Raw genomic sequence first — 19,666 nt, 5'->3', positions numbered from 1 at the left:
AACTCTGGGAGTAGTAATGATGGATTATCGGAATTGAGGAATCGTTTTAAAGGTCAAAGGATCATGCATTATAGAGCAGGGGTCAATGTTGCTGAACAGCTACGTTTTCTCTCCCATAAAACTTTACTTCTGCATTCCGGCGTGAATATAAGAGATATTCACCTTTTAATGTCTTTTTTGAGAGAGTTGTTCGTCTGCAAAGACGAAAACAAAGGAACAAAAAGGTCATTATAAGGAGTATGTTTAGCCATACTCATCAAAGAGCAACCCAGCGGAAACTACCGAAGTTGATATGTGGAGGTCAGTAAGGCTATCCTCTTTCACCCCTCCCGCCAAAGGCCTATGAAGATCTAAGCTTCCTTTATAAAAACGAATGAACACTTGCCATGGCTGAGCAGCTGCGTAAAGTCAACCGGAGAACCATTTCTTTACATGAAGAAGTAAGTTTTGCTTAATTGGTAAGCAATTCTCTCAATGGAAAATAATTCAGCTGCATTCTCTATGCTAAAAGCAGTAAAATTTCCGTTGCAGTTTGAATAACGCAGCAGGGAGGGGGAGGGAGGGTGGGGGCTATATAGGGTTTATCTCACCTTAACAGCTATTTTCAACCGTAAAGTTCGATTCTCAAGGAGATGAACACCTTCCATTCCATTGGAAGAACTCGAACAAAGCGTCCAGCAATGACCGGGTTAAGATCGTGATAAACAACCGTGTCCCTGTCTGTGTTTCCGGTGAAAACCTGCGTTGAGCAAAACAATTATAATATCAGTCCAGGAGGGGGGCTTTAGGATTTTCGGTTTTGCGGTTTTGACTGTTTTTTGGATCGGTTTTTCGGTTTTTGGGCCAAAAAGGTTCGGTTTTTCGGTTTTGATGTTCAGAGCGGTTTGCGGATTTTACATGTTTTTGCAATCGGTTTTCTGTTTTCACCAAAACTCTGATGCGGTTTTCGGTTTTTCCTTTTTGAACCCTTTAAAGGTGAAAATGTAGCGGTTTTGTCAGGTTTGCATGCGGTTTTCGATTTTGCTGCCTTTTTTTGTCGGCTTTTCGGTTTTGGAGGTTTTTTTCTCCGGTTTTGCGGCCTCCCAGAGGCCCCAGTGCCCCTCTCGTTCGGTTATTAATTGTCCCTAACTTGATTCTAACAATCATCATACTTATAGTTTACAGTATTTAGATTCACCGACAGGCAGGGACACCGCAACTGCTTACGCCAATTACTGCGGGCCCGGTACATCCACCCATCCCACCCCAGGGGGGCGGGATGGGTGGGTGTAGTATCCCATGTCATATTGAATGAGAATTGATTTTCTTGTTAGTGCCAGAGGAAACATGCTTAAGAAAACGAATCATTGAATGAAAGGTCACGAAAGGACCCTCCAATTTACCATTACGTAAATGACAGCTCACGAAAATATAACATTTTAGATTTACTCTGAATGATCATTTTAAAGGAAGGCCTGAAAGTGGAGAAAATATTTTGAAGCGATCCCGTTTAAGTAGATATCCTTTCAAGCTGAATAAAGCTGAACTTGACCAAAGCTTAATTAAGCGAGGCGTGAGTAGTCCAGTGGTCAGTGCGCTGGACTCTGGGTCAGATGGCCCGGGTTAAAGTCCTGGCTGGGGCTTGACGTTGTGTCCTTAAGCAAGACGCTTCACTCACATTGCTTCGTCTTCTCGGATAGGACGTAAAGCCGGAGGTCCCGTCTCCTGCACCTATCAATTAGTTAATTTCGGCAGGGGGTGATAAAGAACCCACATCACGAAATTACTGTGATGTGGTCTGGCCTGTTTACTGGGAATGGGGGGACGGGCCAGCTGTAAAATTTCTAGTTTATTAAGTGTAAACTGCCGCCGGCAGTCTGGAAAAGTCCCCCGCCCAGTGTTGTAAAGCGCATTAGAGCATTTTCATGGAAATGCGCTATAGAAATCGATCTATATTATTATATTATTATTATTATTATTATTATTATTATTATTATTATTATTCATTAAGCAAGTGCGGCGACCGTCGAACACTACAGCTTTTAAAAGGCTTACTGATGATTTAGATGATTAGAAACAACACTAAGAGGAGAATTCATGACTGATCATTGAAGATCATAAACTTGGCTCCAGCCAACCTTTTACTTTCTAAAATTCATGGTTTCTCTCTCTCCCAGTTTGGCCAAACAGTTCCTCTCCGAATACGTCCAAAAACTTTGCGCTTGCGAAGGCTTTTAAGCAAAGTAACAGCAAATTTTACAAAGCTTAAGAAGACGATCCCTAGAAGGTGTTTTAATTGGTTGGGTTTTTGAACCGCCGCTTAGTGCAAAATCTCTGAAACCAGCTTAAACTTCCCACGCAAATTTAGTTTTTTTCTTTCTTGCAACAGTGTTTCACTTCTGTTTCTCCCGAAAAAAAAGCTTTGGGACGGATTTCTTTACGCTTTATGAATCTCTAATATGATTCTCGTTACGTAAAAAATAACATTGCTTTCGGGAATTAATGAATGATTTTCGTTCTGAATGCTTCTGTGTTCTTATTTATGAATGTGTATTTCACAGTATTCTATCTAACGGACTGATATATCCTTGAGAGCTGTAAAAATATGACACTGAAACCCAACATGAATAGTTGTCTTTATTACCTCGAAAGCACCGAGAATCTGATTGATGCTTATCCATAATATGATGTGTTTTGGTTTCTTTCACTACCATATCTTCGTTTGTAACAATAATTGGTAATTCTATTGTGATCCGTCTACGCCCTTTGGACAGCTCCATCCATAGCTCCTCCCTCAAGAGTTTTCTTGATTAATCTCGCCATGTCTGATTTGTTAGTAGGTTTGGTCGTCCCACCCTTCTTAGCAGTCTTTAGGGGAAGAATTTTGTTCAGATTAAAACCAGATTGAAGATTATGATGATGACCTGGAGTACGTCCTCAGCAAGACATTGGGGGTTTTTTGCTCTTTTCCAAGTTGGGGTATCGATCCTTCAACTCTATCGCAGTCATAGCTGTGGATAGATATCTTGGGCTGTCACTTCATTTACGAGTTGGTAACCGCATTATGAGCACTCATCGTAGTGGCAACTGTCTGGATTTGGTCTTTGTTTTTAGCTCTGATGTCAATGGTTGTTTCTATAAATGATGCGGTTATTTCTTCTTTCCTATAATTTATTATTACAATCTCTACATGCGCTTATATTATTATCTATAAAATAGCGCGTTATTATCCATCAGAATCAAATTTTCGACCAAGCTCTAACTGAAAATCAAAATAACCAATAGCCCTTTTGCAGTTAGAGATCACGTGCTTAGATACCGCATAGCAACGCCATGCTGGAGAGCAAGCACTCCAGTGATCTCAGACAAAATAGGGATCACAGAGGTCTGGATTCAAACAAAGAATACAGCGGATAACAAGTTAAAGGGTATCCCAATTCGAGAAATCTTGTAAGTTTTAATCAACAGTTTCCTTGGAGTATATCAGCGAAAAACGAATTTTGGTGTGATTTTGCTGCTGATACACTTCTGGGAAGCTGTTGATTACTTCTTCTGGATTTCTCGAATTGGGATACCTTTTGACTTGTTATCCGCTGTATTCTTTGTTTGAATGCAGACCTCTGTGACCTCTATACTGTCTGAGATCACTAAAGTGCTTGCTCTCCAGTATGGCGTTGCTATGCGGTATCTAGGCACGTGATCTCTAGCTGCAAAAGGCCTATTGGCGGAGATTAGCGCGCGCGAGTAAGTTGGCTTTTAATGCTTTGTATGTATTTGTAATAATGCTTATCTGTTACACCCCCTGTACGGTATCATTTCTCCTTTTTTCCGAAAGTCACCTAACCCCAGTCCTTCATTAGCCTTGTGCATGAGTCTAGCAATTTCTATTAGTCTGTGGAATTCTTCTATAAATCCACTTGCAGCCACTGATTGAAATTTCTCTGCCGAGACGTGGCGGATCCAACTATCGTCTCTCCGTTTGCCTCGAAGTATAATCTCCCATTACTGGTGCGAATCAAAAAGAGTATTGTATTCAATCGATGCACTAATCTGGAAGCTAAAAACGATACCTTTTTGCTTACCCAAATGAATTAGAGGGGCTAGGAGAAACTTCTAGATACCAATTGTTATCTCAACAACTGTATCGAGGTTTTTACAGTTGATTGGAAAATTTAAATGAGAACAACTGATAGTCGGTGAAGATTGTGAGTTATAGCGAGACGAGACAAATAGTTTTCACTGCAAGAGGAAACAAAAATTAAATGCTTAGAGTTTAGACATGACAAATATGATAGCAATCAGAACCGCGTTCATTCCCAACTCAGCTTTTTTTACGAGGAGTGTTTATTAAGAGATTTTAAGAGTAAATTAAATAAAATAAATTCTTCACAACGTTCAATTACCATCTCAACAACTGCATCTAGGCTTTTATAGTTGGCAAGAACATTCGACCTTGTTTGCGTTTTTATAGATCTTGAATTCGTCTCGGTCCATAAAAACGTAAAGAAAGAACTCGGCCGATATCCAGCCATCTTGACCTCACGCTCGGTCAGTAACGCATATAAATCACACTTACAACATTTGTAAGTGCAAAGGACATGACCATGGCTAAAATGTGACCTTGTGCGTGTTACTGACCGCTTCCCGGTTAGCTCAATGGATAGAGCGCTGGACTGTTGTGCGGGAGGTCGAGGGTTCGAGCTCCGGCCGGACCAACACTCAGGGTCTTAAAATAATTGAGAAGAATATGCTACATTCCTATAACATCAAGAAATGGTTAGATATTCTAGTCTTCTCGGATAGGGACGAATAAATGTAGATCCCGTCTCCTGCAGGGTTAGGGGCAGGAGACGTTAATTTCCCACGCACCAGACTACTGTGTGATGGATGCCCTCCCCTGGGGTGGGATGAGTGATTAACAGGACCCCCGTTGATACCAGTGTTTACTACACTGAAGGGGCTATCCTGTATAAATATAGATGTCTACTCCACCGTTATATTGTTTCCTGGTGAGAAAACAATTATACTGACTGTTGATATCATATTCCTGCCGTAAAACTAGGTATAAGCTGCTTCCTCGTCATGTGAAGTTCTTTTCCTTCAGGTATCAAGGTTCCTTTGTCGTTCATCTCACAGACTCCCCTTGTTGTACTTGAGCTTGGAATTTTACGGAACTAAATCGAGAACTTCTCAGTTATCGCAAACCGCAGGATAGCAATCTTACAGTATGAAAGCTTTTGAACGTGAAGCCTTCCTGGTGAAGCCTGGTACTGAGTTGGCGACTATTGCGAGTTATATCGAGATGAGGCAACTTAATAAGATGCTCATAAGAGTTTAGACTTCAGAGGAACCTTTCTTTTTGCAGAAGTATAGGCCATTGCAGAAACGCGAGAGGACTGAGAAAGAGTGTGGTTGTTTTCCGTTTGTTTGAAAAACTAAGATATTTAAATGAAAGATCAACTAAATTTGAGAGTCTTAAGCAAGAATAGAAGCATTTAGAGGAGGAAAATGGCAGCTTTTCAAATATCGCCTAAAATAGAGAGTTTGTTTGCATTGAGTAGACAGGACAAAAGTTTTTAAGGGTTTGTATGGAATTTTTGCAACTTTTGCAAGGCTCCAATTTGGACACTTTTCCGCTGAAAACTCTCAAACTTGGCTGGGTAGCTTTTCATTCACTAACGTTTCAGTTGAAATGTTTAGATTTTCAATGTAATCAATATAAGAAACTCATTCCAGTCCTCTCACGTTTCTGCAATGGCCTATGACTAGACTTAGAAGTGTATTCATTTTCAACTTAATTGCAACTGGATATGTGTTGTTTAAGGAGTGTTTTATTTATGAAAATAAGTGTTGTTTACGAAGAGTGTTTCTTTTTATTAGAATAAGTGTTTTTGTAAAGAAACCTCTGGACACAAATTATCATTTAAACACCTGCATCAAGGCTTCTATAGTCGACAAAAACATTTGAACGAGAACAATTGATACAGTAGATAAAATTTTAACCGAATATTATCAGTATAGTTGCTTCGGTGATTATAGAGATAAGCGCGCTCTGATTGGTCGAGGAGTGTGTCGTATCTCGATTAAGTATAATTTCAGAGATGAACAAAGAGTTTCCAGCAATCTGATTGGTCGAGCGGTTCCTTATATGACGCTATTTTATATAAACCGCTTCGCGCGGTTTATATAAAATGTTAAACTAAAATGTTGATAAATGTTACTAAAATGTTATGATTTTAGAAATTTCTCTGTTTTTCAGCTCTGAAATTATACTAAAACAATTATTCGCCTCAGGTTCGGTGAATATTGTCGAATAATCCCCTCGACTTCGTCTCGGGGATTCTTCGACGATATTCACCTCGCCTTCGGCGAATAATTGTTAAATAATCACCTTGTGCGAAGTGATTATTGCGGGAGTGCTTAATGTCAAAATGACTGCCTCGCTCTTTAATTGTCATTGTTACTGAGGCATTGATAAACGCGATAACGAAAATACAATTCCGAAGAGCACAAAAGATGATCTTAATATTTTTCTAAAAAAAGATATGAAAATTAAATGAACCCATCAAATTCTTGTGGAAATTGGCTCTTCATCTCGATACGAGTAATCAAAACAATTGAAACATGAAAAGTGATCTGATTTACATCAGAATCGCATCATTGAATACAATCTCGCATTCTGATTGGTTAATGAAGCGAGGTATTTAGCGTGGAATTGCGCGTTGAAAACGAGGCTAAGTGAAATTGTTTCGCATCTACGTAAGCATAACAACTATCGTCAAATCGTTACAAAGTTTGGTTTCCGAATCAATTTAAGATATTTTCAAAACCATTGTTACTTTCTAAAGAACGGAAAACAAAAAAGCTTTTCTCAAAGTGAGCCTGAGGTTCTTCCTTGTTTTGAACTGAACTATAAATTCTTGGAAAGGCATGAAAAACCCTTTCGCTCGCGACAACTCGAAAGCGAGAAAATCCCGTGAACACGGCCCAGAAAAAGTAATCTCCGGGCTAACAGGTCACGCCAACCTGTGTTCAATATCCACCTACAGCCATAATCTTTTCGAAAAACAGCGAAGAATGTCAAGCAAGTTGGCTGGGTTTTCAGTCGCACTACTACGACTGTCACAGCTGCCAACGCCAGCAGCGGTCCACGCACTAAAGCTTTGCGAGAAATTATTGTCAACAGTCTTGCACTTCCATCAGTAGTCGACAATAACACAACAACAATGAATAAAGTGTGGTGATGGTCTAACAGCAACAGTTCTAGGTGGGCTGTTCACCAATGCATCGTTCAACAACTCTCCAGCGAACATTTCCATCAACCTCCAGTTGAATGCTCGTCCCAACGATTCAGGTAATGGCAGTTGTCTGTAGTGAATTTCTACAAATAAAAAGATCAAAGTTTTTGGACTTTTCATGAAAGACTTCTTTGTTTTTAAATGAATAAAATATCAGTACACGTATTTACACTTCAAGGTACTTACCTTTTATTAATCGCAATGTTAAACTTTCAGTGCTTTCGCTTGCACACTTCATTTCTTTCCGTTTTGCCACCAAAGAGATAAAAGGTGTAAATTATTTTCCTTATCGAGCAAATTCAGTGGAAAATTGAAAATAAGATGTTAAAAATAAACGGCTTGTAAATTCAGTGAAATACCACCATTGTTCTTAAATAGTGTGAAGCTTGTTTAAAAAGTTTGAAACCGAATGTAAAAACGAGGTTCAAATAAAGATGTAGAAGGTTCTAACGTGCACGACTGACCTTGTCCAGTTCTGACAAGTTGAATTCAAAATGGCCTTCTGGGGCGCGCGCTCAGGATGAAAACAAACAATATTATTGCTGTTTTCTTGTTTTCCTATTTTTATTCAATGATGCGACTCAAGGAAAATTCATTACCTGACTCGTGAATTCCGCGTTAAATTGCACTTGAAAACCGATATCGCACTCATCGCTTTGCGATTCGTGCGATATCGGTTTTCGCGTGCAATTTAACGCGGAATTCACGAGTCAGGTAATATGTTTTCCCATAGAATTCGATAGCACCTTAGCAATTGTACTTAGGCAATATTATTCACCTCAGGCTCAGTGAATAGTTTTGAATAATCCCCTCGACTTTAATATTTTATCTGTGATTACGATTATTCTGTTTTTCAGCTCTCACTGAGCTGTTACATAAACGTCTCCAAACTCCTTTCATAGCAATTAAAATCTGCCAGAAGCTGTCAGGAGGCTGAATATACACTGACCGAAGGCAAAGTCACGACCACAAAAAAACAAAATGAATTTTACTCTGTTGGCTTTCCTAGTTGTTTTAACCATGTCCAAAATCAAAACATCTCAAGCATTGCCTTGTAAGGAAGCGTCTCTTTCATGTCCGGTGATGACTCGCAAAAATCGACGACTTAAAGGCTTCACGTTCAACACATTTCACTCTGCAAGCCTGGTATCCTGTGGTTTGCTATGTCAGAGAAACCCTCGATGCGTTTCAACAAATTTCAGAAAAGTTTTCGATAGTACTGGAATCTGTGAGTTGAACAAGAAAGGAGCCTTCTTTCCTGAGAAAGGAACAGAACTGGAACATGATGAATATGCTGTTTACGCTCAATTTTACAAAACAAAGGTACCAGAAAGATATATAATTATATTTTTAAGCGCTTATCCGTTTATTTACTAAAAATATATCTAGATGAAAGACAAAAAGTGAACGTGTGCTTCACTTTGTCACGAGGAAAAAAGAGTTTATCGACTGGTCAGTAGTAGAACATCGAAACACGAAATCCTCAGGCGTCTGGCCTGAGAATCACGACTTTTTTTACAATTTTAGATATCTCTCTTCTCCATTAAAACTTTCTATTTTTTAACGATAGAAGCTAAAAATCAACACACTATTTCTTCATCCCTAGCAAATTAAACTATGGTGCAATGCTGGGTTTTCGTCTCTTTTTTTAAATCGCGAGTGGAGTATAATTAGCGGTGTTACTGAAGATGTTTTTAGAATTAAAAAAAAACTATTTTCTAAATTTTCAGTATCAGTGAAGATACCATGAATACAAACTGCTCCGATGCAGATTGAAGTTAGAAATGATGGAGTTGAGCCTTCTTAAATTACTGCGTGGACTGAAAGAATATCATATTGATTTAAGACACAAAATTGTACTCTTAAAACTTTAAAAGATGCGTAAGCGAATTTGAATTAGCACTCAAGCTCGTTCCGTCTCTATTTAATGATTAACTTCTGCTGGAAGACTAATTGATTTCCTATTAGAAGAAAACTGATGAATTTTATGTGTGAGCAGCACCACTGCCAAGCTTTCAAGAAAGAGTTTAAAGTCGTCAGCTGCAAATGTAAGTAGGGCTGATCAGCAAAATATTCTAACGTTTAACTAATGTCTAAGACCCCGCATTTACCTCACAATGTGTTGTTCGTCCCAGCTGCCTCTTGTCTTTGTGTCAAGATGCGCCCCGTCAATGCTGCGGAGTCTGCCGGCCGTCTTCCGCCTGCCTTTGCGAATCTTCGCGAACCTTCCCGAATCTTCCCGAATCTTCCCGAATCTTCCCGAAGGCTGTGTGCTTTTTATTTTTTTCGAGTATTTGGAAACCCTGATCAAACAGGATGCTTAAGTTTTTTTAAAGAGCTTCCCAATCGCGCCTCAGGAATAAAGAAAAATGGAAGTATTCATGAATTTTTTATATTGTTTTCAAATACGTGTTGTTGATATTCAAATATGAGGTGAGTTCACTAGATTTTGATCCTTTATGAAATTCAAGGATTTATTTTACATGAAACTCATAGATAAAGCCTCAGTCTGATGCTTGAGACGAAATCGAAACTTCAAACTACCCTGATTTTTTACGATGTTTCTCAGCGTTAAAATGTTTACAACAACCGTACTCATTGGTCTTAAACTTGTCAATATGTGCGATTGTTTTCTCTGTATATGATTTGTAGGTATGGAATCACCAGTTCCCCTAGGTATGGAAAGCGGTGTTATTACTGACTCGCAAATCACTGCGTCATCTGAATATCCATCTAACCATGGCGCACGGAATGCTAGGTTACATTTCAAGGGAGCCAGACACCCCGGGTTTGTATCTGCTGGCTGGGCAGCTAAGGAGAAAAACACCAACCAATGGCTGCAGGTCGATCTTCGGCAAACAACAGAGGTAATAGGCATAGCCACGCAGGGGAGACATGATTCCGACCAGTGGGTTACTACATACAAGCTTCAGTATGGCCAAGACGGACAAACTTTCAGGGTTTACAGGCGAAATGGAGACACCTCTGACACGGTATGAATACAAATTTCTATTAAACAAGATGTTTTTTTTTCTCTTGTCGCAAGGGTGGGACAAAGAAAAAAACAATTCAGAGTCCCTAAGAGGAATCGAACCTCACACCTTCGAATTCTGCGCTCCAATGCACAACCGCTGAGCCACAGAGGGCCCACAGAGAGCTAGGCTACTACGAGGTCCATATATATTCATATACGTGCTTTTCTTTTTGCTTTTTTTGGGGTCTGAGACGAAGTCGAGGTACTTGAGCACGCTGGAGAACGAGTTGTAAAATTTAGTGCGATCAACTGAATGTAGTATGGTACATTCCTCTGCTGGTGTTATTAAAGAAAAGCATCAACCAAAGTTATAAGTTAAGAGTAACTCGTAGCTACATATTAACATTTTGTTAATTTTACGCCCAAATATTTTCTGCCCAGGTTTTCACGGGAAACACTGACAGGGACACCGTTGTTTACCACGATTTTAACCCGGTCATTGTTGCTCGCTTCGTTCGAGCTCTTCCGATGGGATGGCATGGTTATATCGCAATGAGAATGGAGCTTTACTCTTGTCAAGGTAAGTTTCTGGTGAGGTTTTTAGCCCTGGCCGGATAATTATGCTTAACGTGTTCTACGCGGCGAAGACACTCAATTTTCACAGTCACACCTTCTACTTGGCGAAACTCAGGGAATTGCTGCTGGCAGGGGGGGGGGAATAGGGTTGCGGGGGGGGGGGAAGGGTAAACTGTACTGAATGGCACTTAAGAGTGGTACCCAGAAACCAGAACGATCCCTAGTTCACAGTCCCTGATTTGGCCTTGAATGCTCTTACTAAGTCAGTCTAACAAAGTATTATTGGGAGCGCTCTCGCATTTTACATTGCATTACTTTAGCTTTTAGCAGTGATAAAAATGTAAGTTATCTCTGGGGTCATAATACACAATCTTGTAAGCAGGCGAGAAGATGACATGATTGAAATATCAGCTGATGGCTTTTGTTTTTGATAGTGCATAAAAGGCTCTGAACTTGTTTTACAAGCAGAGGTATAGGAGCTGAAAGGAATAATTATCAATCAGATCTTGGGAGTCTAACGGTTAAGGCAGAGGAATTGAGAAAAACGGTCAAAACTATCTAGTACATGCTTATTAAAACTGTCTTTTTTTTCTCATGATCGTTCATTTTGCAGCCGAATAACAGCAGTCTAAGAAGAATAACACTGTGATTCAATCACTCCTTTGCTGACACGATGTTATCGTTGCTTGTGCTTGTGGGTTACAAAGTACAACAGCTGATTGACTGATCAATTATTGACAGTTTTAGCTTAATGATCGTCATCATTTATGAGGGGAGCAAAATGTACCATTGGCAGCTCATTGAAACGCACATGTAAAAACACGCGATCATGCTCTTTTGGAAGCCTTGGGTTCCACCAACCTCAATGCCTGACGAAGACTAAGTGTGGTCTTCGTAATGCCTTCTATATTTGTATGATTTATAACTTAATTGTATGATTTATACCTTAAATGGTCTCTTAACACTTCAGTAGAGTAACTGTTCTTGTTTTGCATACGTCTTCACCGTGGAAAAAGCGGCAAGAAGCCTCAGATGAGTTAGCATGTCGTTTAAACGTCTTTACCAGGCGTTAAGTGTAATTGTGGAATCTGTTGACTAGTAGTCTAGACCGCGATATTATTAACCTGCGGTGTGCGTTCGGCACATGCGCAGAAACAGTTAAAAAACATGTGCTCGACTGCACGAGAGAACCGCCATGTCGAAACTTGTACTCGCTATGTACTCGTTGTGTTGTTTTACTAAGCGTGGCCGCCCCGTTTTATTCTGTCACTGTTAGAAGTTTCTGATTAAGTATTCGTTGATTAAAGTCGATTAATTCAGTCGTGTGGTTTACACAGTAATTGACCCCTTTTTTTTTTTAATAAAATATGCACCCCCTGACAATGTTAGTTAACCCTGCAAATGAGCAAATGAAAATTGCAAGTGTAATTAGAATCCAGAAATGTTACGCTCTGAACTTTTAATCGCACATAAAATGATAAAAACCTTGTTGCAACCGTAAGGGTATAGAGATTAGTTTTAGAGAAAAACTGGCGACGAGAGGTTTAAGGAAACATATAAAAGCAACAGGAAAAACATTGTAAGTCTTCGAATTTTTGACATGAGGGACGAAGCTGGTCTTATAATTTCTTCAGAAAACAAAAAAATTACATGAGTTTCTGGCAGGACTCGAACCTGCGACCTTCTGCGCGAAAGCGGACGTTACTAACCACTACACTACGTAAACACCATTACGCAATGGTGTCCACCAAAAGTATGCCTCTCATGGGATATGACTTCACCTTTAAACGTCCCAGTAAGTAAAGCTCTGAAGCTGTTTTTGATGTCCACACACTTGATTTTATTTTCCTAATTAACTTTACATTCGCTGGGCCGGGCTTCAATTTGGAATAAAGTTGGTAGGGAGAGGACAGAGGTTCCTTGGACGGTTTGATCATCACTTCTGTTATTACTTCATCAAACAGGCAAGTTCTCTGAAGATGCAAATTGGACAAACAGATTTTTTTTTTTTTGCAGCCCAGTAGTATGCTATTTTCTGACTGGCGGTACAAAAAGGGCGATTGTTGTCAAAGGGAATTCGGATAACTTTGCCACTTTTCCAGAGTTAGAACAAAACTTTAAACAGCGAAAAACCAAATAAAAAACATTGAGAAACATTTGTAGCTTTCGTTTGTAAAATTTGCCATCGCAAGCAAGTTCTAATGGTCATTTGGTCTCAGCGCGAACTAAACAGTTGTTAAGAGAGCAGAACGGAAACCGTCAAAGGTTTAACCACAAAAAGACTGTGTTCGTATGACACAAGACGGACGGAAATACGGGGTTGCAGAGGCGAAGTTATGAGGGACGTATATCAAATAATATTTGTTGAGCATGTTAAAGGTTGACTGTTGGACAAAATTGTAGCAAACCCAAAAATAAAATAAAGACGCGCTTTTCCTGAGAGGAATAACGCTTTTAGAGGTTACTTGAGAAAGAAATAATAAAGCCCTTAGTTTTTTTTTTAAGAAAAAATTTTTTTGTATTTCTGAGAAGGCCTTTCAAGCTCACTACGTTTGCCTTATGATAGAGTATTCACTTTTTTTATTTTTCAATCGAAAGTGGTAAGGAATTTGACAGGGGGATGCATCCCAGAATAACCCCCCCCCCCCCACTGGCAGAACATCACCAGAAAACCCCTTATCTCCTCGGGAATAAATACAATCAAATTCAGAAGTGCGCACACTCAGCTGTGTGGCTTTCGAGATAAGACCTCAGGAAAATAATTTAAAAAACAGCACCTCCATGTCGGTTATGATTAAATCCTCAGCCGAAGGGGCTAATTATCATGGCCTAGTTTGAGAAGAATTTCTCCCACAAGGCCTTCAACAGCCGATCCTTCAGCGATGGAGGAGTCTGTTGAAGTCGGCAGTCCTTGTAGCACATGAATGAGTCTTTGCAAACTGTTTCCTTCTAAATAGTTACTCTGTGAATTAGAAGAAACTAACCGTTTGACAATTCTCAAAAGTTGCTTTTGTTTCTTAACGTCAGCGGCACTCAACGCTTCAGCAAAGCACTCCATGTTCTCCGTACTTAGAGAATCCTCATAAATCCCTCCAAAGAGTTCCACCATAAGATACAAGCACCTACAAGAACTGTCCCTCACATCCGGGTCCTCGTGACATAGAAAGTTGATAAGCAAGCCAGTCATCTCGATCAGCGGTTTACTGTGCACAAGAAGCTTCTCCGCCAATTGCGTCTGAGCCTCGTTGTCTGGTCTCGCCTCAGTCTTCACCTGCAAAGCTTTGCGCACTTCTCTGGAGACGAATTTCAACGTACTGTTTAAAGCATCGAGAAGAGGAAGCAACAGCACCACTGAGGTGTCATTTCCGGGAGAATTTTCCTCGTTTTGTGTCGACGCTGCATGAACGAACACGGAAACGAGGATGTCAATCAAACCTTGGTCGTACAACAAAGAGACGTCAACATCTTTAGCAGAAATCAGACAATCCAGTAATCCAACCATACTCAAAACCATTCCCCTGTCGACCCGGTCAGTGTGGGACTGTAGGATCTGGGACATGGTAAGAAGAAGCTTTTGATCTACAACTGTGAGGATGATGTCGGGGCTTCGTTCCAAGAAAGATAGTAACAGCTTAAGACCATATGCGGGCAAAGGATCTTGGTCTTGTAGGATGAGATGATATTGAGGCAGCAAGTGATTAATAATAACCTAGGAAAAAACAATGACAACAAAGACATTACCACCTACAAAAGGCCAACTTTAAAAACGCCAGACGCAAATTTTTTTCTATTAGATGAAGATGTGGTTTGGACTTAACGGTAAGCGCAGTAATTAATTGAAATATAGAGCTCTTCCATGCTGAGAGAGAAAGCATCTCACCTCATTTAGTTTCCTGGTACTTGCCAAAACATCTTCTATATCACTGGAAGAATTGTATACATTATGATTATCAAAGTACAGCGACGCTACTTCAGCAAACATTCTGAAGCTTAACACTCGTGTATCTCCATTTGCACTGCTCATCAGTGCAACCAGATGAGGCAGAATATGTTGCGCGACGACTGCATGATACTCCAGAAGTAAAGGAGGGTGTTGCGTGATTGCTTCCGCGATGGAAAATACCACGCTGATCAGGTCATCTGCTGCATTTGGTCCCGCTGCTGATCCAATGCTGGTGTTTCCAGAATCAATGGAGATCACATGCGATAGAAGCAAACCGATATTGACGAGAAATTCTTCATTTGTTACTTGCGAACGGAAAGCGTGACTTGTAACAAGGTGTAGAATGATAGAAAGCAGAGGAAGGTGTATTCGTAGCTGCTTGGCCTGAGTAGCTGAGGGATGCTTCCTTCCTTGAACCGCATCCAGGGAAGCCAACACATCCGAAAAGATCCCGGGTACCGCATCAACGATGGCGGACATACAAATATTCTGACACTGGACAAGATAGTCTCTATTCTCGCGGCTCTCACCCTTGGTTGGGATGCCTCTCTTCACTTGTCTCTCGACATACATGACCAGCCGGGACTGGCAGCACAAGAGGAGAGCTTCTGGGGTGGACTGGATCAAGGTTAGGACCAAAAGGAATGCCTTACCCCGGATAACCATAGAGGGACTCTCAAACAGATGAAGGCCCTTGGTGACCAGGTCTCGTTCTTGAACGATCCTCCGCATCTGAGGTCTGTTAGACAGCAGCACGACAAACATCGTAACCAAACCTTGCTGGATCTTAGGAATGCTGCTGGCCAAGGCTGTGCTTACTGCTTTGAAACCTGCCTTCTCAATTACATGTTGAAAGACTGCAGGTGAGTTACTTGTCAAGCGACTGAGCGCTGAGATCGCCGTTACCTTCTGGGCATCAATGGTACAGTGAGTGAAGAAATTCCAAAGAAGCTGCAGAAAAGATATGGATAAGAATAAAATATGACTTGTGATTCTCACTTTTACAAATATAACACCATTTGCCTGATTGTTTGGTTCAAACTATGCCTTTTGTGAAAATTCTCCCAATCGGACTATTGGCGACCTAATTGTTTGCTCTGACAATTGACATAAAATTGTTCAATCGCCACTCGGTGCCCGAGGAAAAAAATAAGTTAATTCCAGACCCTGATTGGCTATGGTGATTGCTTCGGTTCTGAATTATTATGACAATCAGTCCAGAACCGTTTTAATTTTCTGAGTTTTCAACGTTCACTTCGTTCCCACCTGAGCAGTGTCATTTGTGGCAAATTTCGTGCAATGTCTGCCACGAGTTGACGCCACGTTCTCAATGGCTTTAGCGGCAAAGTGCTGCACCACGATGTCTTCTCCCTCATGCAGACATCTGGTGACGATAGTGAATGTAACTCCTAAAGGAAATAAAACCAAAATTTGTTTATAAGCATTTTATGAACAAGAAGTAGAAGAATACTACAAGAGAAAAGGACTGTGAACATATTTAAACTGTGGATTTGAACTGTGGATTAATGAAGACGAAACAGATCTTTGCAGTAATGGACACTACTTTTAACCACTTAGTCTAGTGAAAATACAGCCCGAAGGAAAAAAAATCAGGCCTGTAAGGGGGTTGAACCCATGACCTCTGCGATACAATGTAGTGTTGCAGTACTCTACCAACTGGGTGAACAAGCCAATTGAGAGCTGGTCAGTTTGTTAGATCCTAATAAACCCCTGATGGAGGACTTGGTTTGTTGGCATTGCAGTCAATCATTTGCCTACAGATCCTTTTACATTCTTTTTTCATCTGTATGTAATTTATTTTAACACAAGATCAATCAAACTGGCCTGTGTATTTGGGGCAAGTTTGATTGCGTTTTCATAATGAGGTGTTGACATACATACACTTGACAAGCACAAGCAACATCATGAAAATACCTAAAGAAGGTCGTAGCCATATCTGTACGAGACTGACTCTCTGAACACAGTACCTGGAATGTCCCATTGTGGAATTTCACCTCCTAAATTTTCCTCCTGAGTTGCAGCATAAAACAGAAACTCGCCCAAGGCAGGTAAGAGATGTTGCTTGAGCTTGGCATTCCGAAAGTTGTCTCTAACGACCTCTGTTAGAACTGTGAACACTTCTGTCATGTTGAAGTCCTCAGAAATCATTGTCGCATTACCAGCTAAAAGACTGAGAGCATATCCTGTCAAGTAACAATGAATAAATTATTGATTCATAATTTTAAGAGTTTTGATAACTTTTTCTATAAACGGCTGCCAATTATTTAATAGGTGCCTGAACCTTGTAAAGGCCCCAAAAAGCAAACCCAAACACAAAAGCCTTCTTCAGCTAGCTAACCAGATGGTTGTAAGAGGGTTTACAGGCTGAGGTATATAGCTGGCAACCAGCTTTCATGGAAACCCCTACATTTAGTGCAAATCCTAGGAATTTGGTGTGAACCCAAACAATATCCCCTGACTTGCAATTTTCTTAATTCTCTCTACCAATATGTTTGACATGGTGCTACAAGTTTGAGGAGAAATCAAGCATAGATCACTCTCAGGAGCATAAGGGTTTATTTGTTAGGTGCTATTGAAAATGGGGTTAAGTAATGCTTCAATAAACCACTTAGCAGTGGGTAACTGTAGACTAAAACTTTGAATCTATGTTATGCTGAAAAATTGAGAACTGTTAATGCTACAATTTTCTGATGGCCGGGGTCAGGTTGTTCAAAGCTGGGCTAAGATAAACCTGGGTTAATGTTAGATCTTATTTCAGGTCTGAAAGCTTTAAAAGAAAATTCAGTACAATTTTTTTTTTTTGGGTTTAAAATTTCATTATTGGATGCTGGATTCAAATTTAATCTTGGGTTAGCCCTATGAACCCTACTCACCCTTCGAACAACCAGGCCCAGAAACAACTTGAAAGAGTTTCTTAACCTTACAAACACAATCTCATACCCAAATGTAAGGTATGAGTACCACGTGTTGTTAGTGACACTTACCAAGTCTTGATTTGAAATCAGCTGAAAAACCAGACTTAATCTGTCTCAGCATCACTGGTATAAAATCTGAGTCGAAGATTTCATTGACAATCTCTCCATCGCGGCACAGTGATGCCAAATAAGATGCTGTGTGTAATTTGCTCCGATGAAGAGAAGCAACAGGGCCAGCATTTGTTTTGTCATTTTGACTCAACAAACTGCTGATAGAGGTTAAATGCTCTTCAAATTTTTCCCTAGGAAGGTCTACAAGCTCTCCTGGTTTCAGAGGTTGACAAGGTAGTGCCTTTGAATCCCATTTGGGAAGAGCAAATTTCTTGATGCGAGGGTTATCAGCAATTGGTGTCACAATAAAATCTGATGGATGTCTGGCCAGATCTGAAATGTTCTCTTTATTTGGACTACTATTGTCTTCATCCTGCTGACCTTGAAGTACTGAACTCTTACATTCCTGAGCTTCACTTTGATTATATCCATTCTGTTTCAGGTCATTGATGTCAGATTTTTTAAGTGTTTGATTTTGTTTCACCAGTTTTGACTTATCATTCTTTGAGTTAGGAGTTGCAACAGGTGCATTTGTAAACTGACTTTTTGTACTTTTAGTTGAGTTGGACACACTCTTGTCTTGATCATCTAATTTTGTTCTTCTAACCACTGTCTGAGCTTTACCAAGAAATTCATTTTCATTACCACCCGAGGCAGAGTCAGCCGTATGTGGCCTGCCACTGAAGGTATATGTCCCCTGCCTGACCATCTGTGTCGGGAGATTTAATCCATCATTATTGGTTTTCACTCTTTCTTTATCTTCCACACTATGTCCACTAAGTAACTTGGCACTCCTCTCTTTACTTTCCAATTCTTGTTGATCTTCAGTTTCTGTTTCTCCTTCCATTTGTTCAACAGATTTCAACTTATTTTCTAATTCGCCTTTCCAAAAGCTGTGAGCTAACAAATCTTTCCAGTCCAAACGCTTTGTAGGATCTTTCTCCAATAGTTTTTCAATTAGATTGTCAAGGTCATGTAATGCTCCATTTTTTGCACTCTCCATGTCTAACCTCAGATGAGGGGAATTTTCATGAAAAATTTTTGTGACTAGTTCTGCAAAAGAATCTGCGACGAAAGGTTTTTCCCCCGAAAACAATTCATACAACACGCACCCAAATGACCACAGGTCACTTTCTTTAGAATGAGGACCCCCACTGAGTACTTCAGGGGCCATATAGTGGGGTGAAGGTTTGGGTCGCTGGCTTTTATCCTTCTCTGTTCCTCTATAATTTTGGTCCTCGTCGTCAGAATTTTGTTCTTCTTGTAAACTGTCATAAAAATCGTCCTCTCCTTCAACTCTAGCCAGTGCAAAGTCACTGAACTTTAAGACCCCTGCTCCGTCAAGCATTATCCTTGATGGTTTCAAATCACAATAAAGAATTCCAAGGGAGTGTATGTAGTACAATGCTTTTGCAATTTCAATTCCAAATTGCCTGACAGTTTCCAATGGCAGACGTTTATCTTGAGACAGGACGAAGTCCAAACTGTCTCCTGTACACAACTCTACCACCATCCAGATGTGATTTGTTGTCTCGTACCATTCGCGAAACTTGACAACGTTTAGATGATCCATCTCGTGGGTCAGTCTGACAATATTTCGAAGCTCCAGTCGCTTGCATTTTTCCACACAGTGAATCGCTACAAATTCAATTGTTCCTTTCTTACGACCTTTGTAGACCACAGAGTGTTCTCCTCTACCAACTTCGTCGTACAGTATGTAATTCTCCATGATGAAAAATATACCAGATCTCACCTCTTTAACATGTTTGTCCCTTATAAATATTTCAAAATTTGTAAACAACCGGCCGTTCCCTCAATCGACCGCCATTTTTTGACTCGATGATAGCGT

The 19,666-nt window shown here is 40.2% G+C and overlaps 2 protein-coding genes and 1 long non-coding RNA gene across 3 annotated transcripts; 1 reads left to right on the top strand and 2 right to left on the bottom strand.

The window, feature by feature from the left end:
- Positions 1–5,794: 5,794 nt before the first annotated feature.
- LOC148734505 (uncharacterized) lies at positions 5,795–8,123 on the bottom strand. The gene is made up of 3 exons (XR_015999473.1): positions 7,742–8,123; positions 7,464–7,517; positions 5,795–7,360 (listed from the first exon to the last, which is right to left on the bottom strand). It is a non-coding gene; the product is annotated as an uncharacterized LOC148734505 (long non-coding RNA).
- Positions 8,123–12,146, top strand: LOC111321090 (retinoschisin-like). Its single transcript, XM_088755633.1, has 5 exons — positions 8,123–8,600; positions 9,277–9,325; positions 9,930–10,270; positions 10,693–10,831; positions 11,441–12,146. Exons 1-5 carry the CDS (start codon positions 8,259–8,261, stop codon positions 11,446–11,448), a joined length of 879 nt encoding a protein of 292 aa, XP_088611759.1. The 5' UTR covers positions 8,123–8,258; the 3' UTR covers positions 11,449–12,146.
- Positions 12,147–12,643: 497 nt separating this feature from the next.
- LOC111321089 (inactive serine/threonine-protein kinase ULK4) lies at positions 12,644–19,652 on the bottom strand. Its single transcript, XM_022923874.2, has 5 exons — positions 17,776–19,652; positions 16,759–16,974; positions 16,037–16,179; positions 14,708–15,721; positions 12,644–14,536 (listed from the first exon to the last, which is right to left on the bottom strand). Exons 1-5 carry the CDS (start codon positions 19,544–19,546, stop codon positions 13,643–13,645), a joined length of 4,038 nt encoding a protein of 1,345 aa, XP_022779609.2. The 5' UTR covers positions 19,547–19,652; the 3' UTR covers positions 12,644–13,642.
- Between the last annotated feature and the right edge of the window lie 14 nt (positions 19,653–19,666).

The sequence above is a fragment of the Stylophora pistillata genome, chromosome 3 (genome assembly GCF_964205215.1).
Source record: "Stylophora pistillata chromosome 3, jaStyPist1.2, whole genome shotgun sequence".
Taxonomy (NCBI): Eukaryota; Metazoa; Cnidaria; class Anthozoa; order Scleractinia; family Pocilloporidae; genus Stylophora; species Stylophora pistillata.
The sequence above is the reverse complement of the archived record's forward strand: the minus strand, read 5'-3'. Positions and strand labels throughout refer to the sequence as shown.

Excerpts from the sequence above, each read along its gene's own strand:
- LOC111321090 (XM_088755633.1), top strand. The coding sequence starts at position 8,259 with ATGAATTTTACTCTGTTGGCTTTCCTAGTTGTTTTAACCATGTCCAAA. Across the intron at positions 8,601-9,276 it reads CTCAATTTTACAAAACAAAG|CACCACTGCCAAGCTTTCAA; the intron begins GTACCAGAAAGA and ends ATGTGTGAGCAG. Across the intron at positions 10,271-10,692 it reads ATGGAGACACCTCTGACACG|GTTTTCACGGGAAACACTGA; the intron begins GTATGAATACAA and ends TTTTCTGCCCAG.
- LOC111321089 (XM_022923874.2), bottom strand. The coding sequence starts at position 19,546 with ATGGAGAATTACATACTGTACGACGAAGTTGGTAGAGGAGAACACTCT. Across the intron at positions 16,975-17,775 it reads TGATTTCAAATCAAGACTTG|GATATGCTCTCAGTCTTTTA; the intron begins GTAAGTGTCACT and ends GTTACTTGACAG. Across the intron at positions 15,722-16,036 it reads CCACAAATGACACTGCTCAG|CTTCTTTGGAATTTCTTCAC; the intron begins GTGGGAACGAAG and ends TCTTTTCTGCAG.